Source organism: Vigna unguiculata, chromosome 10, assembly GCF_037176805.1.
Source record: "Vigna unguiculata cultivar grain cowpea cultivar isolate G323 ecotype 2 chromosome 10, ASM3717680v1, whole genome shotgun sequence".
Lineage (NCBI taxonomy): Eukaryota > Viridiplantae > Streptophyta > Magnoliopsida > Fabales > Fabaceae > Vigna > Vigna unguiculata.
In genome coordinates this window covers 11,476,301-11,496,564 of record NC_140801.1, presented here as the reverse complement: position 1 = coordinate 11,496,564, position 20,264 = coordinate 11,476,301, and the positions used below count along the sequence as shown (strand labels likewise).

The window sequence follows — 20,264 nt, the reverse complement described above, 5'->3', positions numbered from 1 at the left end:
TTTATTTAACCTTTCATTGAAGCATTTTGGTTTTCGTTTCTGCCTATTACATTTTAAGTTTTGCCCATTTACCTTTTCTTGTTCTTTGGTGCATTGAAAGGATGAATTTTATTAGGATTATATTTTGTTGCAGCTCCATTTCCATGGAGAGCTGATTTTTATATTGATTCCCTGAGGGTAATGCAAATTTGAGGTTTTGTCCATCAATGTTTTATGTTTATTATTGATTGGGTTGCTCTTTGTTATTTAATTTTGAAACTTGAAAACTTGAATGATTTTGTTCTAGGCAAGCTTAATATCCAATACCATTTTTGTGCGCTGAACTCATGCTTAATGGGTTCTATTATTAGTTGTTGAGATTATTGAACGCACACCTTGCTTAAGGGTATGATGAAACTCGATTATATTTACTTAATTGGTTAATTTCGAGTGGATTGACAGTAAACCCTATCAATGTAATCTATTTTGAACCTAGGATAAGTTGCATTTGAATCAGGGAATTAGTTCTTTTAATTAAGTAATTAAATATGTTTCATAACTACAATTTTAATTCTATGTTGAATCTGCCAAACCCCTCGTTATGTTGTGTTTGTCTACATTAGGAACCTTTGACTGATAATATTGGTTGGGAGACAAATTTGGGTTCATTACCAAGTACTACATTTAAATGCAATATTTGGTCGAGTACAACCCCGATCACCCTGCCTCCGCACCACCCACTACTAACTAATGGGCCTTTCGAAGTGGTTGTCGTGACAACAAGCCGCTGCAGTTCGTGATTGTTTGTCTTCCTTCATTAAAGCGATCTCTCCTTCCTTTCTCTAATTCGCGTTTCATCCTCTTCGACATCATGTCATCGTCTCTAGCGAACCACAATCGAACCAAAACAAATCGCAGAAGAGTGATTGGGAGTGCTTGGGCCGGTGGTGGCGAAGTACATGTTGTGGAACACGACATGCATAACCCACCACTAATGTGGCTTTAGGAGTGGGTTTCGTGACAACAACCCGCTACAGTCAACAACTTTCTATTTTCCTTCACCAACAGATCTCTCATTCCTCTCTTCGATTCGCATTTTCAGCTTCTCCAACACCATGTCATCATCTCCAGCAAACCACTAGCAAACTAAAAAAAATCGTGGAAGAGCGATTTGGAGTGCTTGCGACCGGTGGTGGCAAAGTACATGTCGTGGAACATAGTGTTTTTGGTGATTTGTGCGTCGGTGTTGTGGCGAGGCATTGTGGAGAAGTTGAACATGCCGCTATGGATGTGGAGTTTGGGGTTTTCGAGTGTAAGGCTAGGTATGTTATATCTCTTTACGTATTGGTTGAGTTTTGAGGAAGTATATGGTGAAAGTTTGTCCCACTTGTACTTTGCTCAATGAAATGAAGTTCAAATTTTAGCTGCGACAAGGATTCTCCTTTAGCTTTACACTCGGACAAGTTTGCAATCTCGTTCGTGTTATTGTGAATTTACCGTGTTTTTAATTTATTGTTTGTAATCAACTGGTGTGGTGATTAGACAAAGGCTTATGGCATATGTTCACATTGGTCTAAAGGGTGAGTTTTCTACCATAGACTTTGTGTTTGCTATTTTTCTTTTTTTTATTCAAGGAACATTGCATTTTTTGCAACATATACACATCAAACATTGCATTTTCCTTTATTAAAGGTTTCCCCTACAATATAGGTAGTCAAATAAGAGAGTATTCCTATATAAACGATAATATTCTTAAAATTGTGTACTATCTCTTATGATTGGAATTTGATCTTTTCATAAATTTCTCTATTTGTTGCTATTTTTTGTTTTCATATTGTCATTGAATGTAAAGAAGGTCCTCTATCCTTTAAATTGTTGTGCATTATCAATAAATTTGGCAACATTATAAATTTAGCTATTTTTCCAAATCAAGGCTTGAAATTATGATAAGTATGTTTGGAAGATAATTATTAGTTACTATATAAGTTTCTTAATAAAATGAAGGAGTTCTAGGGTAAAGTAAGACACATTGTTGACAACGTAGCGAGAAAACTCATCAATAGATGCTATAGACATTACAAAAATAATTGTTTTTAGTGGAGGTTATATTTGGTATTTTTGGGGGTTTTAACCCCCAATAATGGCTTTACCAGGGGTTTGTAATTCTCCTAGAAGATCCACCAGCGTAGCTAACATATTATTGGGAGTTTTTAACAACCCCTGGAACTAGCAGAACTTACCAGGTGTTTTTAAAACCCCGTTAATACTTGGGGTTCGAAAAATCTTGCTAATACATGGGGTTTTGAAAACTCTCGTTAACACATGTTGAATAGAAATAAATGTCACGATGGGTTTCGCATCTTGGATCCCAAAGGTGAAGAAGATGATGGAATTTTTTTACACATGTTCTTCAGTGTACGACACGTATCCATTCTTCATTGTCACATGTTTCTGAAAATTTAACATGATGGACTTGATTGATGCACTTAAACTTATTTAAAGACCAAATTGACACTTTTTTTTCGTAGGGTACCAATTTGACATACTTTACCCAGAGTGAATACCATAAAAATAATTAAACCTTTTTAAATTGATATAATTCGATAAAATGTTTTGGTTTTAACCATGCATTTAAACGACATCGTGTACTCCTCCCTTTTATTTAGTCCCATGGTTTTCTTTCTACTCTTTTTGTTGTCTACAACGTCAGAGGCGGAGCATCATAGGAGCAGGGAGGGGCCTAGGCCCCCCAAATATTTTTGATTTTTTTAAAAGTTATATATCTACTTTTGGAATTTTTAAAATTTTTGAAAATTTTGAAAATTATAAATACTATATTTTAGAAATTGATGATAATTAAAACATATAATCCAATATAAAAAAGATATTTAGGTTTAATTAGTCTTCTAGTATGTGTTTTCGTCTAAAAATATGAAATTGCAACTAAAAATTTGTGACTAAATTGAAACTAACAAAAAACTGGAAGACCAATTTACATTTTTGGAAACAATAACCAAAAGAGTAATTAAACCAAACATTTATTAAATTTTTTTTTTTCTTCTGTCATTGCCTTTTTAATTTTTGACAAAATTGTACTCATCTCTCACTATCATATGTTTTTTTGAAGAAAAATGAAGTTAGACACATACTCATTATCTTTGCTCTCATTTCTCATTTGTTTCTTTGGTTTCTCGAAGAAAAAAAATGTAACTTTCTGTTATCTTACTTGATGATAAAATATTAGTTTAATAGTTATTAAAATTATTTTTTTATCTCATGAGCCTTTTGTATACTAATTTTTTATGATTATGGAAGAAAAAATAATGTATTATATGTTTTTTTATAACCGATTTTTAATTGTTACTTGATTATAATATATTTTTCTTCTAGTACTTATGTATCTCAATATTTCATTAGATTATGATAAATTGTTTTTTAATATATTTAAAAAAAACATATCGATTAATAATAGAATAATGAATTTATTTGGTAGAAGTGGTAAGAGGGAAGCTACACGTGAAAATGAAAATAAGTTAAATTATACTTATTCACATCTTTTAAAGTATTTAAAGCATTATACTAATAATCCAAACTACGGATCCAATTGTTTTATGGAAGAGTCATTTTTAAAAGTGTTATACTAATGATCCAATCAAATGATCAAAGAATTATATTATTCTAGCCTCTCCAAAACTCTTGGTCAAGATCCGCCATTGTTCAACGTTACCTTTGTAATATTATATTTTTATGTTATATTATATAGTATTAAAACTAATTTATGAAATAAATATATTTTTGTTTTATCGTTATGTAATAAAACTATAATTTAAATCGATATACTTAAAATCAGGTTTCAGTTACTAATTTAAAATATATAAAAAATAATTAATTGTGGATTTACTATTATATTAAAAAATTAGAGTGATTCAAATATGATGGGTTAATCGTCGGTCTTTCGGCGTAACCATTTCACAAACTAATTAATAAATTTAAAAGAATGTTACGTTTACTCTTTCTCTAATTTTAAAATAAACATATTGTTATAATTTTATAAGACCTTTTATTAAAACAACAATTACATTTATTTTAGTTATTCTCTTAAAAATTTTACTTTATTTTATTTAAAAATAATATATTAAATAACAAGTAATAAAATTCAAACGTCAAGTTTTAAAACAAAAATTAAAAATATCTAAAAATAAATTATATTTTCACTTAATTATAAATCCTCTGATATAAAGAAAAAAAACACTATATTTACAAAAATGTTATTTTAATAAGAGTAACAAATATTTATAACATGGATGATTAAATTTGTTACATTTAAACACGGTTTTAAGTGTAAAAATAAATAAAATAAGAATTGTGTTTCAATTTATCAATAAGACTAAGATGGCTTTTTTTTTTCTTAAAATTAAAAAGTATATATTATTGAAAGATGACTTAAATTGTTAATATTTATAAAATAAATTTTAACTATTAATTATAATAAATCAATTTAATATATTAGAGTAATGGTTAAAAACATTAGTTAATCAATTAAAGTTTACATAATTAAAATATATATTAACATAAAAATATAATAGAAAAGAAAACTTTAATATAAATAAGAAAAAATTAGCATACTAATAGATTAAGATTTGAGTTCATCTAAAGTATCTAATACGTTTTATGATGCTTTTCGCGGAATTTAACAATTTCTTGAGTTTTTGTTTGTTTTTATATATTGGGTTTTTTATTCATTTTTAAACGAGTGTCATTTGATTTATGTGAAGAGAAGGAGGAAAAGTAGTGTACTGTATAGCCCATCGTCGAATCATCGGTCGGCGGACTAAGGATAAGCGGTCGCAGGCCGTTCGCTACAGGCGGACCTTCCCTTGAGCCGTTGATGTAACAATCTCTCCGGAGTGCTTTAAGGGGGCTCGCGACCAAATGCCTCCTGCGGAGACATCCTCATTCATGAGGACAGCCGACAGGATGCACGACCCTTCAATCGGACGGCCACACCAAAACCTAGATCAGTGAGAAAAGTGAATTAAGATAATACAAATCAGTAATCAAGTTTAAAAAGCAATTGAGCCATGATTAAGAAATCCTAATCATGGGCCCATACCAAAAACTATAAATAGAGGCTCAAGGTAAGTTGGTAAAGACCTTTAACTCGCATTTATTACAACATTTATTATTATATCCCGATCGAACTGAAAATTGACTTAAGCATCAAAGCCTTTTAGACAGATACTCCGATTGAACTGAAGAAGGAATTGAATAGCTAGTTGAGAAGAACATCAAACTAAAGGACTTAAGGGTAATTTGAGTGTTGGAGATAGGTGCTTGGCCCCTATACCCAAAACATTTTGGCGCCCACCGTGGGGCCGAGCAGTCATTTATAGACCTTATACCCTTATGGTGACCACAAGAAACATGACAAGTAACGTTGACGGAGGAGGAATGGCAGACGACTAAGCTGATACGAGGGAGATGATCAGGGCTTTGCAGTAGAGAATGGATGATATGCAGAGAACTATGAAGCGCAACTGTGCGTTCTACAAGAAGAAAATGCCGCTCTCTGGCAAAAGGAGGATCCCATCCCCTCAACACCGACCATGTCGGTCCCCGCTCGAATGAGTAGGGAACGATTGATGAGCCGACCTCATCTGACGGGAGTAGAACAATTGCAACCGCCGCGGGTAGAGAAGACTCTAGCGTCTAAGGGAAACTCGATTCATATAGTGGTCGAAAGCTCGAGAGCAAGCAGGGGCGGGCCGATGGAAGGATCGAGAGCAAGCAAGCAGGGAAACTCTAGCGGTACACGCAGCGGGGAATTTCCCCTTCACCCAGTTCATCCTAGAAAACCCACTATCTGACCGATGGAAGGTGCCCACGTTCGACAAGTACGATGGCACGACCAATCCTGAGAACCATCTACGAGTGTTCACACACCAGATGATGTTTCACGCTGTGAGTGACCCGATCTGGTGTCATGTTTTTTCATCTTCCTTGACGGGGGAGCACTCAAGTGGTTTTTTGAGCTGCCGCCCAACAACATAGACTGTTTCGCCACGCTGAAGGCCAGATTGAGCACACAGTTAACACCTCTCTGATCGGCCATCCTCATAACGGATGCATTGGTCAACATTCGCTAGGAGGATGGCAAATCTCTAAGGAGCTACCTAGACCGATACAACCGTATGTCAATCAAAATCAAGGATCTCAATGACGAGATCGCCCAGCACAATTTCTCCTACGGCCTGTAGTCGGGCGTCTTTACGGACAAAATAAGTTGTAAGAAGCCAAAGACGATGGAGGATCTGAGGGAGCGAGCGAACCAGTTCATACAGATGGAAGACATGCAAGACTTCAGAGTCAAAAAGAAGGAGAGGGAGTATGCGGTGGTAGAGAAGAAGCCCCCAGATCGAGCAAACCGATTGCCAAATCGGGCGAACGAAATGGCCCCAAGTTCACCACCTACACAACCCTAATCGTTCCCAGGGTAAAAATCTTGCAGGAAGCATTCAACACTGAAGCACTTCCACCTTCGAGGAAGAAACCATCTCCCTCCAATGCCGATGGCAGTAAGCACTTTCAGTACCATCAGACGATCGGTTATACAACAGATGAGTGTCACCCCCTCAAAGATAAGATAGAGGAGCTCATCCGCCAAGGGCAGCTGAAAAAGTACATCAAGCAGGATCACCCTACTTGTAGCCCTGAGAGGAAGAAGAGCCCGGCGCGAGCATACTCTTTGTCTAAGAGAGACGAGGGTACATTAACACCATTTCTGGAGGGTTTGCTGGAGGAGGATCCAGCTTGTCCGCTCGGAAGAGGCACGTCCGAGCACTCAAGTCAATGCACCTGGTGGAAAAGAAGGTGCGATCCATACCACCTATCCCTTTCACCGACGACCATTTCAAGGCGCCTGACCCTAATCATGATGACTCGATGGTGATATCCATCAAAGTGGCAGAGTACGAAATTGGCAAAGTCCTGGTGGACCAAGGGAGTTCTGTCAACATCCTATACTAGAAGACGTTCTAGAAGATGAACCTCTATGAGGATTTGATCGTCGCCTATAATGAACAGATCGTCGGCTTCTCAGGCGAGCGGGTGGACACCCGCGGCTACTTGAATCTGCGCACCAGGATAGGCTCAAGGCGCGACGGTCAGGAGGTAAAAGTTCAATACATATTGGTCAAAGCTAACACCTCTTACAATGTTTTGCTAGGAAGGCCATGCCTGAACGCCTTTGGAGCGATTTTTTCCACCCTCCACCTGGCAATGAAGTTCCCATCTGACAGGGGAACGATCTGCACTATACACGTCGATCAGCAGATCACTATGGAATGTTATGCTGCTAGAACATCGGTCAGAAGTCGCGATGACTAACCTCAATCCGGGAACCAACACGGAGGATCGGATGCAAACCGAGGGGGAGACCAAAGAGTTGTCGATCGGCCACAGCCAAATCAAGTCACAAAGTTGGGAAGACAACTGACGACAGAGGAAGAAGGGCTCCTGACCAAAGTCATCAGTCAGAATAGGGACCTGTTTTCCCTGACATCTGCAAATATGCTGGGCATCCATCCTGATATCATGTTCCAAAAGTTGGCCACCTTCAAAGAAGCCCGACCAATAGCCTAGAAGAAGAGGAAGATGGGCGAGGAACGAAGACTAGCGGTCAAAGAAGAAGTGAAAAAGCTTCTAGAGGTTGGGTTCGTCTGGGAGATCAAATACACCACTTGGCTAGCCAATGTGGTGATTGTAAAGAAGTCAAGTGGGACATGGAGAATGTGCACAGACTTCACCGATCTCAACAAGGCTTGCCCGAAGGACGTTTATCCATTGCCAAGCATCGATCAGCTCGTTGATGGGGGCTTCCAAGCACAATTTTCTGAGTCTTTTAGACGCCTACTTGGGATACAATCAGATCTCAATATACGTCCCCGACAGATCCAAAACAACGTTCATCACCAATTAGTCAAACTATTGTTACGATGTAATGCCTTTCGACCTAAAGAACGTAGGGGCCATCTATCAACGTCTTATGAATAATATCTTCAGATATCAGATCGCCGAAGCAAGGAGGTTTACGTTGATGACAGGGTGGTAAAGTCACAGACATCCGACGAACACGTCTGCGACCTTAAGGAGTTCTTCCATCAGTTGCGGAAATACAACATGCGGCTGAACCCGGAGAAGTGCGTGTTCGGGGTGCTGGCTAGGAAATTCTTCGGATTCATGTTAACCGCCCGAGAAATAGAGCCAACTCCGATAAATGCACGACGATCGTGGAAATAAGAAGTCCAAAGAACCTGAAAGAGATTCAGCAACTGGTCGGTCGACTGACATCCCTAACTCGTTTCTTGCCACGATTGACATGGAGGATTAAACCAATCCTCAAGGTGATGAAGAAGCAGACAATCGACAAATGGGACGACCAGTGCGAGAGTGCCTTTCAAGAAGTCAAGGCCATGATTGCCAACCCGTCCATCATGTGCTGACCGGTCGCCAGTCTTCCTCTACAGTTATACTTGTTAGTCTCGGAGGAGACCATTAGTTCAACTTTTGTACAGGAAAATTCAGAACATCGACTGGTGTACTTCAGAAGTTGGGTCCTAAGGGACTCAGAGACAAGGTACCAGCTCGTGGAGAAGATAGCGTTGTCATTACTTGCAGCCGTCCGACGACTCTGCCAGTATTTTCAAAGCCACTAGATAATCGTCTGCACCGACCACTTGATCGCTAAGATCCTCAGGAAGCCCGATCTATCCGAGAGAATGATAGCCTGATCTATGGAGTTGTCCAAGTTCGGCCTAAAGTATGAATCACACGGGTCCATAAAAGGCCAACACTTAGCGGACTTCGCCATGGAACTGCAAAACGCAGCCGAGCAACCGGAGCAGGGATGGACTCTCTTCGTTGACAGGTCATCTGACAAATGTGGCGGAGGAGGAAGCATTGTGATCGAGGGACCAAACGGCTTCTTGGTGGATCACTCATTGACCTTTAAGTTCAAGGCATCCAACAACCAGGCAAAGTACGAGGCTCTAATCGCCGGTTTGAGGCTACCCAAAGACGTAGGGGCAAGGAGGCTGAAGTGCAACAATGACTCACAGTTGGTGGTAGAGCAAGTCAGAGGAGATTACCAAGTCAAAGACGACCTTCTGCTCCAATATTATCACTAGGTGATAGAAGCAATGAAAGATTTCAAAGAGATGACTCTACACCATATCCCCCGAGCAAAAAGCACTAGGGTCGTCTGGTTGTCAAAACTAGCATAAGGGAAAGAAAGAGGGCAGCTTAAGACGATTATCTGACAGACTTTGACCAGACCGTCAGTAGGAGAGTACGCTTCCATCGATCGAACGACCGATTACAGAAGTGAAATCAGAGAGCTCCTAAAGAAGAACGATGAAGGAAAAGAAATCAAACCCAGTGAGCGAACACGAGAGCTCAGGTTTGTAATCATAGGAGAAGATCTATACAAGAGGGGGTTCACTGCCCCGCTCCTAAAATGCTTGTCGGAGGAAGAAGCCTCATATGTCATGAATGAAGTCCATAATGGGGTTTGTGGCATGCATACTGGTCGACGGACGATTTCAAATACTCTGAGCAGGATACTATTACCCAACCATGGAACAAGATTGCGAAATGATGATCCGCAAGTGCGAAGGATGCCAGGCGCACGGGAATGATGTCAAGAAAGCACCGACGGAGCTTCATAATCTGACAAACCCTTGGCTGTTCGCACAATGGGGTATGGATATCGTCGGCCATTTCCCCATCGGTCGTGCGCATAATGGGGTATGGACATCGTCGACTACTTTACCAAGTGGGTCGAGGTAGAGGCTCTTTCCAACATCACCGCTCGGCAAGTCCACTCATTCGTGTGAAGGAATATTATATGCTGATTTGGCCTACCTCACACCATTATCACGAACATCGGTCGATAGTTCATTGATAAGAAGCTGAGGGACTTCTACAAACAAGTAGGAATCTGAAACCTGACTAGCTCGGTCGTGCATCCCAAGACAAACGGCCAGGTCGAGGCAATAAACAAAATCATCGTAGCCGAGCTGAAGAAGAGGCTGGGAGAAGCGAAGGGAGCTTGGCTGGACGGGTTGCCACAGATTCTATGGGCTTATCGGTGCACCCCACATGGAACGATCGGTGAATCCCCCTTCAACTTGATGTATGGAATAAATGTCATGTTGCTCGTCGAAGTAGGAGAGCCAACATTGAGGAAGGAGATGAAAGATTTAGACGTCAACTGTGGGCGAATTCGGGAGGAACTTGATTGGACAACCGAGCGGTGGGAGAAGGTGGCAATATAAGTTGAAGCTTGTAAGAGGATGGTGGCGAGGAGATACAATGCAAAGGTGAAGCCGAGGAACTTCGTCAAAGGAGACTTGGTGTGGCGAAAGACCAAGGATGCACGCAAGAAATCCGCTCACGGGAAGTTAGCACCTAACTGGGAAGGACCGTTCCGAGTGACCGAAGATATGAGCAATGGAGCTTACAGACTAGAGTACCTGAGCGGGAAGAAGTTACCCAACACTTGAAACACCACTCATTTAAAGATGTATTATAGTTGACATTGAAAAGATTGACATCAATAAAAAAGGCATTTTTCCTATCTCGATTATCACTTACAAGAGTGGCCGATAGGCCGACTAGGGCTCCCTACGGGACTCGAACCAAGCCTATTCGCTCAAAGGGTGAGCTTCCTCGAAAGCCCTGTTCGAACAACACCGACCCTAGTGGTCAAACAAAAACCCCGATAGGGTACAACAATGACATGAGCTGTTAAAATGAATGCCCCAACAGGGGCTTCACAATAACTTAGTTAAAAGCAATTTTTCAATTGTGTTGGTCGATTAACAAATAAACAACCAAAGCGTTAACAATATAAGTCGATCGTCATTGCGATAACAAAGCAAACAAGCAAAATCCGTTAAAAGATAGATAGTCGATCACATCATTAAAGTATTCGTCACTACTAACTCACCGATCATCCCGACGATTGAAGTCATTAAATCAAACTTCTTTATTACGTAATCACTCACCGATCGAGACGTTAAAGAAATTACAATTTAGGATTGATCGCTCAAACGATCAAAGCATACTTAAACAATCAAATAGTAGTAAATTTGTCTGATCAAAACAAGTAATTAATGTGCGAGACATAATCGATCGAATAGTATGAAGATAATTAATGATGGATTAAAAAGTCTAAGTCAATAACGATCGATTGAGCGTGATCCACCGATAGGTTGATCGCGCTCGACACTCGATCGATCATCCAAAAAATTCAACACAAAATACAAAAAAATACAAACTAAGAATCTAAATCTTCAACGACGGGAGGAGGAGTTGTAGCAGTTGGAGGCGGATCGACAGTAAGAACGAGGGGCTTGTATACTTTGGTGAGATTCGCATCAACCATGCCAAGTTGGACGTCGATTCGGTCGACGAGAACATTGAAATGATAGGCTGCCTGATCCGCAGCCCTTTGGAACCCAGACTCGTACTGCGCGAAGACTTGTTCATCCACAATCTGCAACTCGAACTCGAACTCTTCCGCCTTTTTGCGCCACGTCTCAGCCGACCGAACATACGCCAAGTTCTACAACGTTAAGTCGTCGAAACGACGTTGAAGCTTGTGAAGTTCTTCAACAGCAGCCTTGCTTCATTACTGCTCCTCCTTCAACCGGTCGTCAACCTCTTTAAGCTGACCAACGTACTTCACTTGCTCAGCCTTGACCAGGGACAACCGATCAAACTTCGTCTTTAACTCGGAGGCTGACGCTTTCACCTCCTACAGTTCTGCCCAAGCTGTGGCCAGGTCCTTCTCCAAGGCGTCAACCTTGCTCTGGTCAACCTTTGGAAATTTGGAGCATAATACAGAGAGCCTAAGGTTTAGCTCCCTAGCCGTGCGGACGACCTCATCGCCAAACACGTCCTTCAACATGTCTTTCACCCTGGACCCAAGGTGATAAGAGACTTCCTCCCCTAGTTGGACGTAGCTTCCTAAAAAAGTAGACCATAAAGACCCAAAGGCCTTCCCGCGCTTGCTCCACTTTGGTGAGCAAGCAGAAGATGGACCTTCCTTGCCCTTTTTTTTTCTCTTGGTCGTCACTCCTTCGGCGATCGAGATTGTGAGGAGTCTCAAGCACGTGGGAGGCTCACATGTCTTCGATGCCTGACGCCCCGGTAGGAGCATCACACTTTGGCGTCGGCTCGGCGGATGGAGCGATAGGACCAGTCTGTCGAGCGACAACAGCCTTAGAAGATCCCATTGGTTTGCAGCGTGTTTTGGCCCGCTCCATGAACTCAACGTTGGTAGCAGTCGTGCGGAACATTATATCTGCAAGCAAACAAAAAATTTAGATAAGTTAATTTACCCCCAAAATAACCGGGCGGATCAGAAACACTAACCATAAACCGCCCCAGATAAATCCTACGAGCGAAGACATTGGATCAAAGGCCTTGGTGGAATTTTGTCAAGAAGACCCTTAAGGACGGCAAGGTCCGCCCACTTGGTTGGGGTCATCCGGTCCTCAGACTAGGGGTCAAGAGGCGGCAACATCTGCGTCCAATACAAGGGGAACTTCGGTCGGTCCTCCTCGTCGAAAATGAACTTCCTCCTACAAAGTACAATTGAGACCTTGAAAAAGCTGGTCTTAAAGCCCTTGTAGGAGGTAAGGTAAAGGCCGATCAGGCTCTTATTAGCCACGAGGAACGACACCCAACCCTTGGTCAAAAAGGGCAGATTTTGTAAAAATGGACGAACAGGGGCATGGTCGTAGTAAGCCGGCCGCCCGACATAGCACGTCGAACGCCTGCATGGATGCCCAGGCATTTATATGGATTTGGGTGGGAACACATTTGATCTCCGCAAAACGTCCATCTACCAATCGGCGAAGGGCACAGTTAAATACAAGTCTTGGAAGAAACAAGCGTAGACGTAGAAGAAGTGTAGCTTAGCCCCTTCCCGATCGTAGCACACCCTTTCGTTACCAGCGCACACCTTCAGCCGAAGAAACTCGTCTTCGACGTCATCCCTGAAAATGTTTGCCTTGCCGACCAGGTCAGCCAGATCATTTCCCCATCGGAACCTAGTCATATAGGTCCTAGGCTCATGAGGTGACCACTCGTAGCCAGGAATAGGAGGAAGGTCACGCCGATCCCCTTCGTCAACACATTCGATCCTAACAATAACACAAAAAAGCCTTTTAACGTCCGACATTTTCGATCTTTGACGTCTGCCCAAACACCGACGTCGTATCGGGTGACGTCAAAATAACGTCGGAAAAATAGCAGACGTCACTTGACGTCGGTCCTTTTGGGAGTCCGACGTTATCCAACGTCGGGGCCAGTAATAGCAGACGTCAATTTTCGCACCAGAAAGAGGGAAAAACCTGAGCAATTTAACGTCTGTCAGAGACTGTCAGACGTTAAATAACGTCGGCCCTGCAATAGTCAGACGTTAAATTACGTCGGCCCTGGTACAGTCCGACGTTAAATTACGTCTGTCAGGGCACACCAGACGTCAAACTGCTCCATTTTTTTTAAAAAATTTGACTGTTTTTACAATATCCACACACCTGAAAATCAGAAAATTCCCAGAACAATTTAATAAAACTTTCAGCACAATTTTAGAGTTACAGTTATATATAATAGAACTAAAGTTTCAACATATATTCTAAACTAATATAAATAACAACAAACTAAAAGTTTCAACATGAAATTCTTGTACAATAAAGTTTTTAAAACGAGTTCTAATTCATGTGGTATCAACTCCATCTCTCCAATAGATATGCTGCCCATTCCTGTCTTAGTGTGTGGATAATGTCATCTGGTAGAGGTGATGGATTCTTGAATCGCTGAAAAAGTAATACAATTTCATTATGTATGAATATCATTCTTTAAAGTTTGATATGATTTATAATATGTGAAAGATATATATAATTACCTCTATCCATTCATCTTTAACTGCAGCTCGAATGATTGTTCTTATCCAAGACATGACATAATATCCACATTCCCATGAATCTTCTTGCTTGTTACACTGAACATTACAAATAAAATAAACACATCAAAGTCATAAGTTGACATACAGAAATTAATAACTTTAAAATGAATGAGTTCTAACCTTTGGATATATGACTTTAAGTTGTTGGCCTCTAGGTTTACCCACAATTCTAATGAAATTTTGGAAACATAAAACATATATAAGTTTTTATAACTAAGTAGATACATAGGTTAGGATTGAAAAAAAAATAATACTTACTCTTGTAACATGTTTTTAAAAGCTGGTGGAATCTTCCTATGGCATGAACAAAACCATACAACTAGGCATTGTCTTGGAATGATGAGACAAAGTTGCCAATGATACCTACCATTAATCACAAGTACTTAGCCAAAATAATTAATAATACTTCACAAAATATTATTAGCAAAAACACTTACGAATCAATGTATGGCGCAAAGTAGATCTCTCTATTTGACTCAACCACCCATGTTTGCAAATAAAGTTTGATTTGGTCAGGTGAGTTTCCCGAAGGTTGAATTGTTTGAGGTTCAATGAATCCATAGACGGAAGATCGACCTTGGTCCACAATGACTTTGTCCATGTACCTACAAGAAGACAGTTAGGTATAATATTAAAAGGTACCAATTCCTTGCTTTAAATATGAAATACAATAAAAAAAATCTTACATGCACCATAGTTGTATGACTGAAATATTTAACATCTTGTCTCCTGTAATGATCTCTAGTGCATCATTCAGGTTTATGTACAATGGGACATGACAATGGAGGCCAAATACTCTTAACTCCCACTCTAGCTCTACCGGTCCTCTTTTCAACTTGTGTAATTTCAGAAGCAGCTTTCCTAGAGGATCATCTTCTGCTTCCGCCATTTCATCATCTTCACGTATAACACGTGGACGTCGGACCGGCTGTTTTTCAGGACGAGTGGACTGAAATAAAGATTTAGAAAGGTTTGACGTTAAAAGTTTTATAAATTGTAAGATTGAACTACTAAAAACATGATGTCATAATACCTTTGGTGGGCTAAAGTATGGCATGATCAATGCTTTAGGCCAAGCAATAAATGTGCCTAAAGCTTCCCCAACAAATTGGATTTCTGAAGTTGGCACAGGCACTTGGGCATGGGGATCTCGAACTTCATCAATCATCACACGCACATGATGGGGCAATAGAGGAACACCATGGATAGTCTCCCCACCCTGAAGTTGTCGTCCTATGGCCACTACGCGCGGGGGGTCTTCATCAACCAATAGCTCATACTGACTTGTGTAGTCAGTATGATCTACACTAGAGCATGAGCCTTTTGTACTCACACGTTGTCCTGTTGGAGCTTGAGTGGGTAATTCCATGTTCTGTTGCTGCATGGACTGAAGTTTTTCTTCAAGTGTTCTTTGTATTTGTTGTTGCTGTTGAAGTTGTTCCATAAAACGTTGCTCCATAATTCCCATGCGTTGGTTGAATCTTTCCTCCATTTGTTGCTCCATCTTCCTCAAGGCCTCTTGACTCAACGATTCATTACTTCTTTGTGGAGGACCAAAGTAATCTCGAAGACCAATGGCACCTCCAACACCACGCACACGTCCTGGGTGCTCTGGCCTTCCAATTGTCGTTGTGAGTATATCGTCCCGACCATGGCCAACAAACGAACCCTGAGTCTCTTGCTCAATTAATTCATCCTACACCACAAAAGAAAGTTTAATCAAAAGGAGAAACATATGAACTATGATAGTCAAATAAGGTTTGTACTTACTATTTTTTGAGATATGATTTGAGTTGATTGTGATGTCATTTGCCCATCGGACTTAGTCCGAGCAGCCTTCCACATCTCGTACCTAGGAATTGCATCCACTAGGTCAGGGGACTCAAGTCCCAGAGACTGTGCACGCGACTTTTTCAATTTTTTCTCCAATAATGCATAACCACCTCGAGAGAGTACATGTGGTGTATCATTAAGCCTTTGTCTTTGTTGGGTTGCTGTCCTTTTTTCCTGTCACACATAACATTATTTAATAGTTTGAATACAGAAATGTATGACTAGTGTCACTATAAACAAATTTAACAAACAAACATGCCAGTCTCCAGACTCTCTACATGCACGAAATTGCATCCACTCCTCCTCCGAAATTTTGTACTTCTCACAAGGAGTGTCATGTTGTCTATCTCCAAACACATATAAACGTGTGAGCCTTGCCTTGAAGTCCCTCCATCTGGTGGCTATGTGAGATAAGACTTTCTTTCTAATTCGCTCAGTGTTCGGAGTAATCTCAAATTTGTGCTGTTTAAAACATAAAATATGTTATGTTAACAGTAACATAAAAAAATACTATAGTTGGTTTAAGTAAACATACCACAAGATCCTGCCATAGGAGGTTCTTCTCGACCTCCGCGACGTCATCCCAACATGCAATTGCAATAGAAACTTTCGTTTTGGCCAACATTCCTATGTAGCTACGGTACTTTTTTTCCTAAGGGCCACTGGGTTCACCCGATCGAGGATCAATGTGGACCGGCATCCTCTCTCGTCGGTTTGTGACATCTGGCAACCGAGTCACAGATCTACCAGGTCCCTCCTGGTCTGATCCGGAGCTTGTCATACCTGAAACATATCATTAGGAAATGTTAACAATGAAAATATACTCAATTAACCTCTATTATATTAAAACAGGAAGAAAAATAAAAAAAAGTAAATGTGACAATATTATTAAATAAACACCTATCAAGAAATTGTGTTCTCCCATATGCCTTCATTGTGATCACTTCGAATAGCATGGATGTCATCAGTTACATCATCAACTTTGTCTTGAATGGTTCTTGATGAGAAAGACGTTGTCTCAAGTATGTCTAGACAATCTTCATCATCATTTACGTGCATGTTTCTCCCTTCCAATACAACTGACAATTTCTGATTGGCTGGATCAATGACATAAAAAATTTGTCTTGCTTGACTAGCCATAATAAATGGTTCATTTGTATCACTCATCTTGTTAAGATCCACCAAAGTAAAGCCAAAGTCATATGTGCTAACACCCGAATTACTATCAACCCATTTACACTTGAAAACTGGCACTCTAAAAGTCACATAATCAACTTCCCATATTTCGTGTATTATTCCAAAGTAACTCATGGATGCTGTAACTGGATTCTTGTCCTTAGAACTGGCAAAATGTACAGATTCAGCTTGAAGTGTAACCCCACTATTTTGAACTCTACTTTTGTCATCTTCCATCTTTGAATAAAAACAATGATTGTTTATGTAGTACCCGCCATATGTAATGACATCATTGTTCGGTCCACGAGCTAGCCTCAATAGAGTTTCAGAAACATTTGGAGTCGCGTAAACCTTTTTCTTAAACCATGATAAGAATGTTTTGTTATGTTCATTAAGTGCCCATTTTTCACTCATTCGTGGATGTGCTGATTTCGTTTCATCAATGTGTTGCGTTATGTAAGGAATGACCTCTACAGTGTTGTTTAAGATGTACAAATGGGCTTGATCAACTAATTTTCTACTAACACTTTGAATCTTCACTCCACGCACACCCTTACCTTCACATTTACCTTCATGTCTAGTCTTAGGAACTCCAATTGGTTCACAACTTGGCATATAACTTGAGCATAATTCAATGGCTTTTTCTGCAATGTACCGCTCTATAATAGAAGCTTCTGGTCGATACTGATTCTTGACATATCCCTTTAAGATCTTCATGTATCTTTCCACTGGGTACATCCATCTCAAGAAAACTGGCCCACATAATCGAATTTCCCTCACAAGATGAACTATCAAATGAACCATGATATCGAAAAATGAAGGTGGAAAATACATTTCCAATTGACACAATAGTCTAATGGCCTCATTTTCCAAATCGTCTAACACTCGAGGGTCAATAACTTTCTTGCATATGGCATTGAAGAACATACACAAACGTGTTAGAATACCTCTGACAGAAGTAGGTAAGATGGCTCGAAAAGCTACTGGTAAAAGTTGTTGCATCAACACATGACAATCGTGAGACTTTAAACCGACTAACTTTAAATCTTGCATAGAAACAAGGCTACTAATATTTGAAGAGTAACCTTGGGGAACCTTCACACTTCTTAAACACTCACAAAAAATTTGCTTCTCTTTTCTAGAAAGAGTGTGACAAGCTGGAGGCAGGTAGGTTCGTCTTCCAATTGATTGTGCATGTAACTCAGAACGGATGCCCATTTCAGCCAAATCTTGTCGTGCTTTAACTCCATCTTTAGTCTTTCCTTTTACATTTAGTAAAGTCCCGATGACGTTATCACATACATTTTTTTCAACGTGCATCACGTCTATACAATGTCGTACATCAAGTTTACACCAATATGGAAGATTAAAGAAGATTGATCGTTTCTTCCAAATGCTTTTTTCCGTGGTCTTTTTCTTTGGATGTTTCCCAAACACAATGTCAATGTTTTCCACTTGGTTGTATATTTCTTCACCATTGCGGGGTCTCGCTACAACTTCATCCTCAGGACTTCCATTAAATGCTTTTTTCATTCTACGATAAGGATGATTTCGAGGAAGAAACTTTCGATGTCTTGTATACACAGTTTTCTGACCGTGCTTCAATTGAATATAACTCGTGTTTTTTTCACAAATGGGACATGCAAAATGACCTTTAACACTGTAACCGCTCAAGTTTCCATATGCTGGAAAATCATTTATGGTGCAAAACAACATTGCACGCAAACAAAACAATTCTTCAGAATATGAATCATACACATCGACACCTTCTTCCCATAATAGTTTCAAATCATCGATCAACGGCTTTAGGTACACATCAATGTCATTTCCAGGTTGTCGAGGACCCGATATCATCATAGACAACATCATATATTTCCTCTTCATGCACAACAAAGGAGATAAATTGTAAATCATCAGCAAAACTGGCCATGAACTATGTTTGCTACTTAAGTTCCCATAAGGATTCATACCATCTGTAGCAAGTCCAAGTCTTAAGTTTCTTGGCTCAGCACCAAATTCTGGAAATGTTTCATCAATCTTCTTCCATTGTGGAGAATCAGCTGGGTGTCGAAGAAGATTATCACACTTTCTTCCATCAACGTGCCATTTCAGGTTTTTTGCATCTTCTTTAATGGAAAATAGTCGTTTGAATCTAGGAATTATAGGAAGGTACCACATCACCTTAGCAGGTGGACCATCTTTGTCTTCATCGCCACTATTTCCATTAATTTTCTTTTTAAACCGCGATAAACCACATGTTGGACACGCCTTCAGTGAAGCAAACTCGTCTCTGTATAAAACACAATCATTTGGGCATGCATGTATCTTTTGATATTCCAAACCCATTGGACATAAAACTTTCTTCGCTTCGTAATTACGGATAGGTAACGTGTTATTTTCTGGAAGCATCTCCTTTAACAACTCCAACAATTCTGTGAAACTTGTATCCGTCCATCCATGCCTTGCTTTTAAACTGAATAATTTCAAAGTTTCTGACAGTCGCGTAAAGTTAGTGCATCCTGGGTACAATTGTTCCTCTGAATCGGACTTAAGAGAATCATATAAATGAACTTTTCCAAAATTCTCCTCCCCAACATCACGTACCATATCTTCTAAATGATCATTCATCCAGTCATCTACATAATCTGTTCCTCGTGACGTTGTAGGCTTGTCTAATACTTCTCCATGCCAAGTCCAAAGTGTATAACTTCTCATTATACCAAAGATGAATAGATGATCACGCATTGTTCCTAAGTCATGACGTATTTGATTAAGACAACGAACACAAGGACAAAAATATGTCCCGTTACTTGAGATTGCGTGTTCTTGAACATATTGCAAAAACTCAGAAACCCCTTTTTCATACTCTTCACTTATGCGACGCTCATTCATCCAGCTTCGATCCATACTATATGTTCGTAAAAAACTCAATCAATCTCAAACTTTTAACTCTCACAAGGTGAGGCCCTACCCATTCGAAAAAATTATTTTTCATAATTTGCTAACACATGTACAAATAAGTCAAACATCATAAATTTCACAAAATTTCGACAGCATTTCGCATTGGTCTCTGAAGTACACGAAATGAAAGTGATTAATCATGATCACAATCAAGTATGCATCCAGAGAACAACACAAATTAGCCTCAATCGAAATTTTATGAAATTTATGCGTAAACCTCAATGTACACATTGCAGCAAATTATGAAAAATAATTTTTTCAAACTGTCCAATCGGACAAT

At 39.8% G+C, this 20,264-nt stretch overlaps 2 protein-coding genes across 6 annotated transcripts; one reads left to right on the top strand and one right to left on the bottom strand.

Moving 5' to 3' along the window:
- Positions 1-9,612: 9,612 nt before the first annotated feature.
- On the top strand, positions 9,613-10,313 carry LOC146882142 (uncharacterized). Its single transcript, XM_085667292.1, has 2 exons — positions 9,613-9,783; positions 10,011-10,313. The coding sequence occupies exons 1-2, from the start codon at positions 9,613-9,615 to the stop codon at positions 10,311-10,313; spliced, it is 474 nt and encodes a 157-aa protein (XP_085523418.1).
- Positions 10,314-13,682: 3,369 nt separating this feature from the next.
- On the bottom strand, positions 13,683-19,930 carry LOC114165244 (uncharacterized). 5 transcript variants are annotated; one of them, XM_085667821.1, is made up of 10 exons: positions 17,416-19,930; positions 16,103-16,185; positions 15,785-16,021; positions 15,048-15,710; positions 14,701-14,963; positions 14,452-14,619; positions 14,273-14,377; positions 14,135-14,183; positions 13,955-14,050; positions 13,683-13,865 (listed from the first exon to the last, which is right to left on the bottom strand). In XM_085667821.1, the coding sequence occupies exons 1-10, from the start codon at positions 19,928-19,930 to the stop codon at positions 13,776-13,778; spliced, it is 4,269 nt and encodes a 1,422-aa protein (XP_085523947.1). In that variant the 3' UTR covers positions 13,683-13,775. The 5 variants fall into 5 exon arrangements, with proteins under 5 accessions (XP_085523947.1, XP_085523951.1, XP_085523950.1 ...); XM_085667825.1 differs by lacking the exons at positions 13,683-13,865; positions 13,955-14,050; positions 14,135-14,183; ... (2 more) ...; positions 15,785-16,021; positions 16,103-16,185 and having other exon boundaries at positions 14,697-14,963; positions 15,048-15,316; positions 18,421-19,930; XM_085667824.1 differs by lacking the exons at positions 13,683-13,865; positions 13,955-14,050; positions 14,135-14,183; ... (2 more) ...; positions 15,785-16,021; positions 16,103-16,185 and having other exon boundaries at positions 14,697-14,963; positions 15,048-15,623; positions 18,479-19,930.
- Positions 19,931-20,264: the final 334 nt, after the last annotated feature.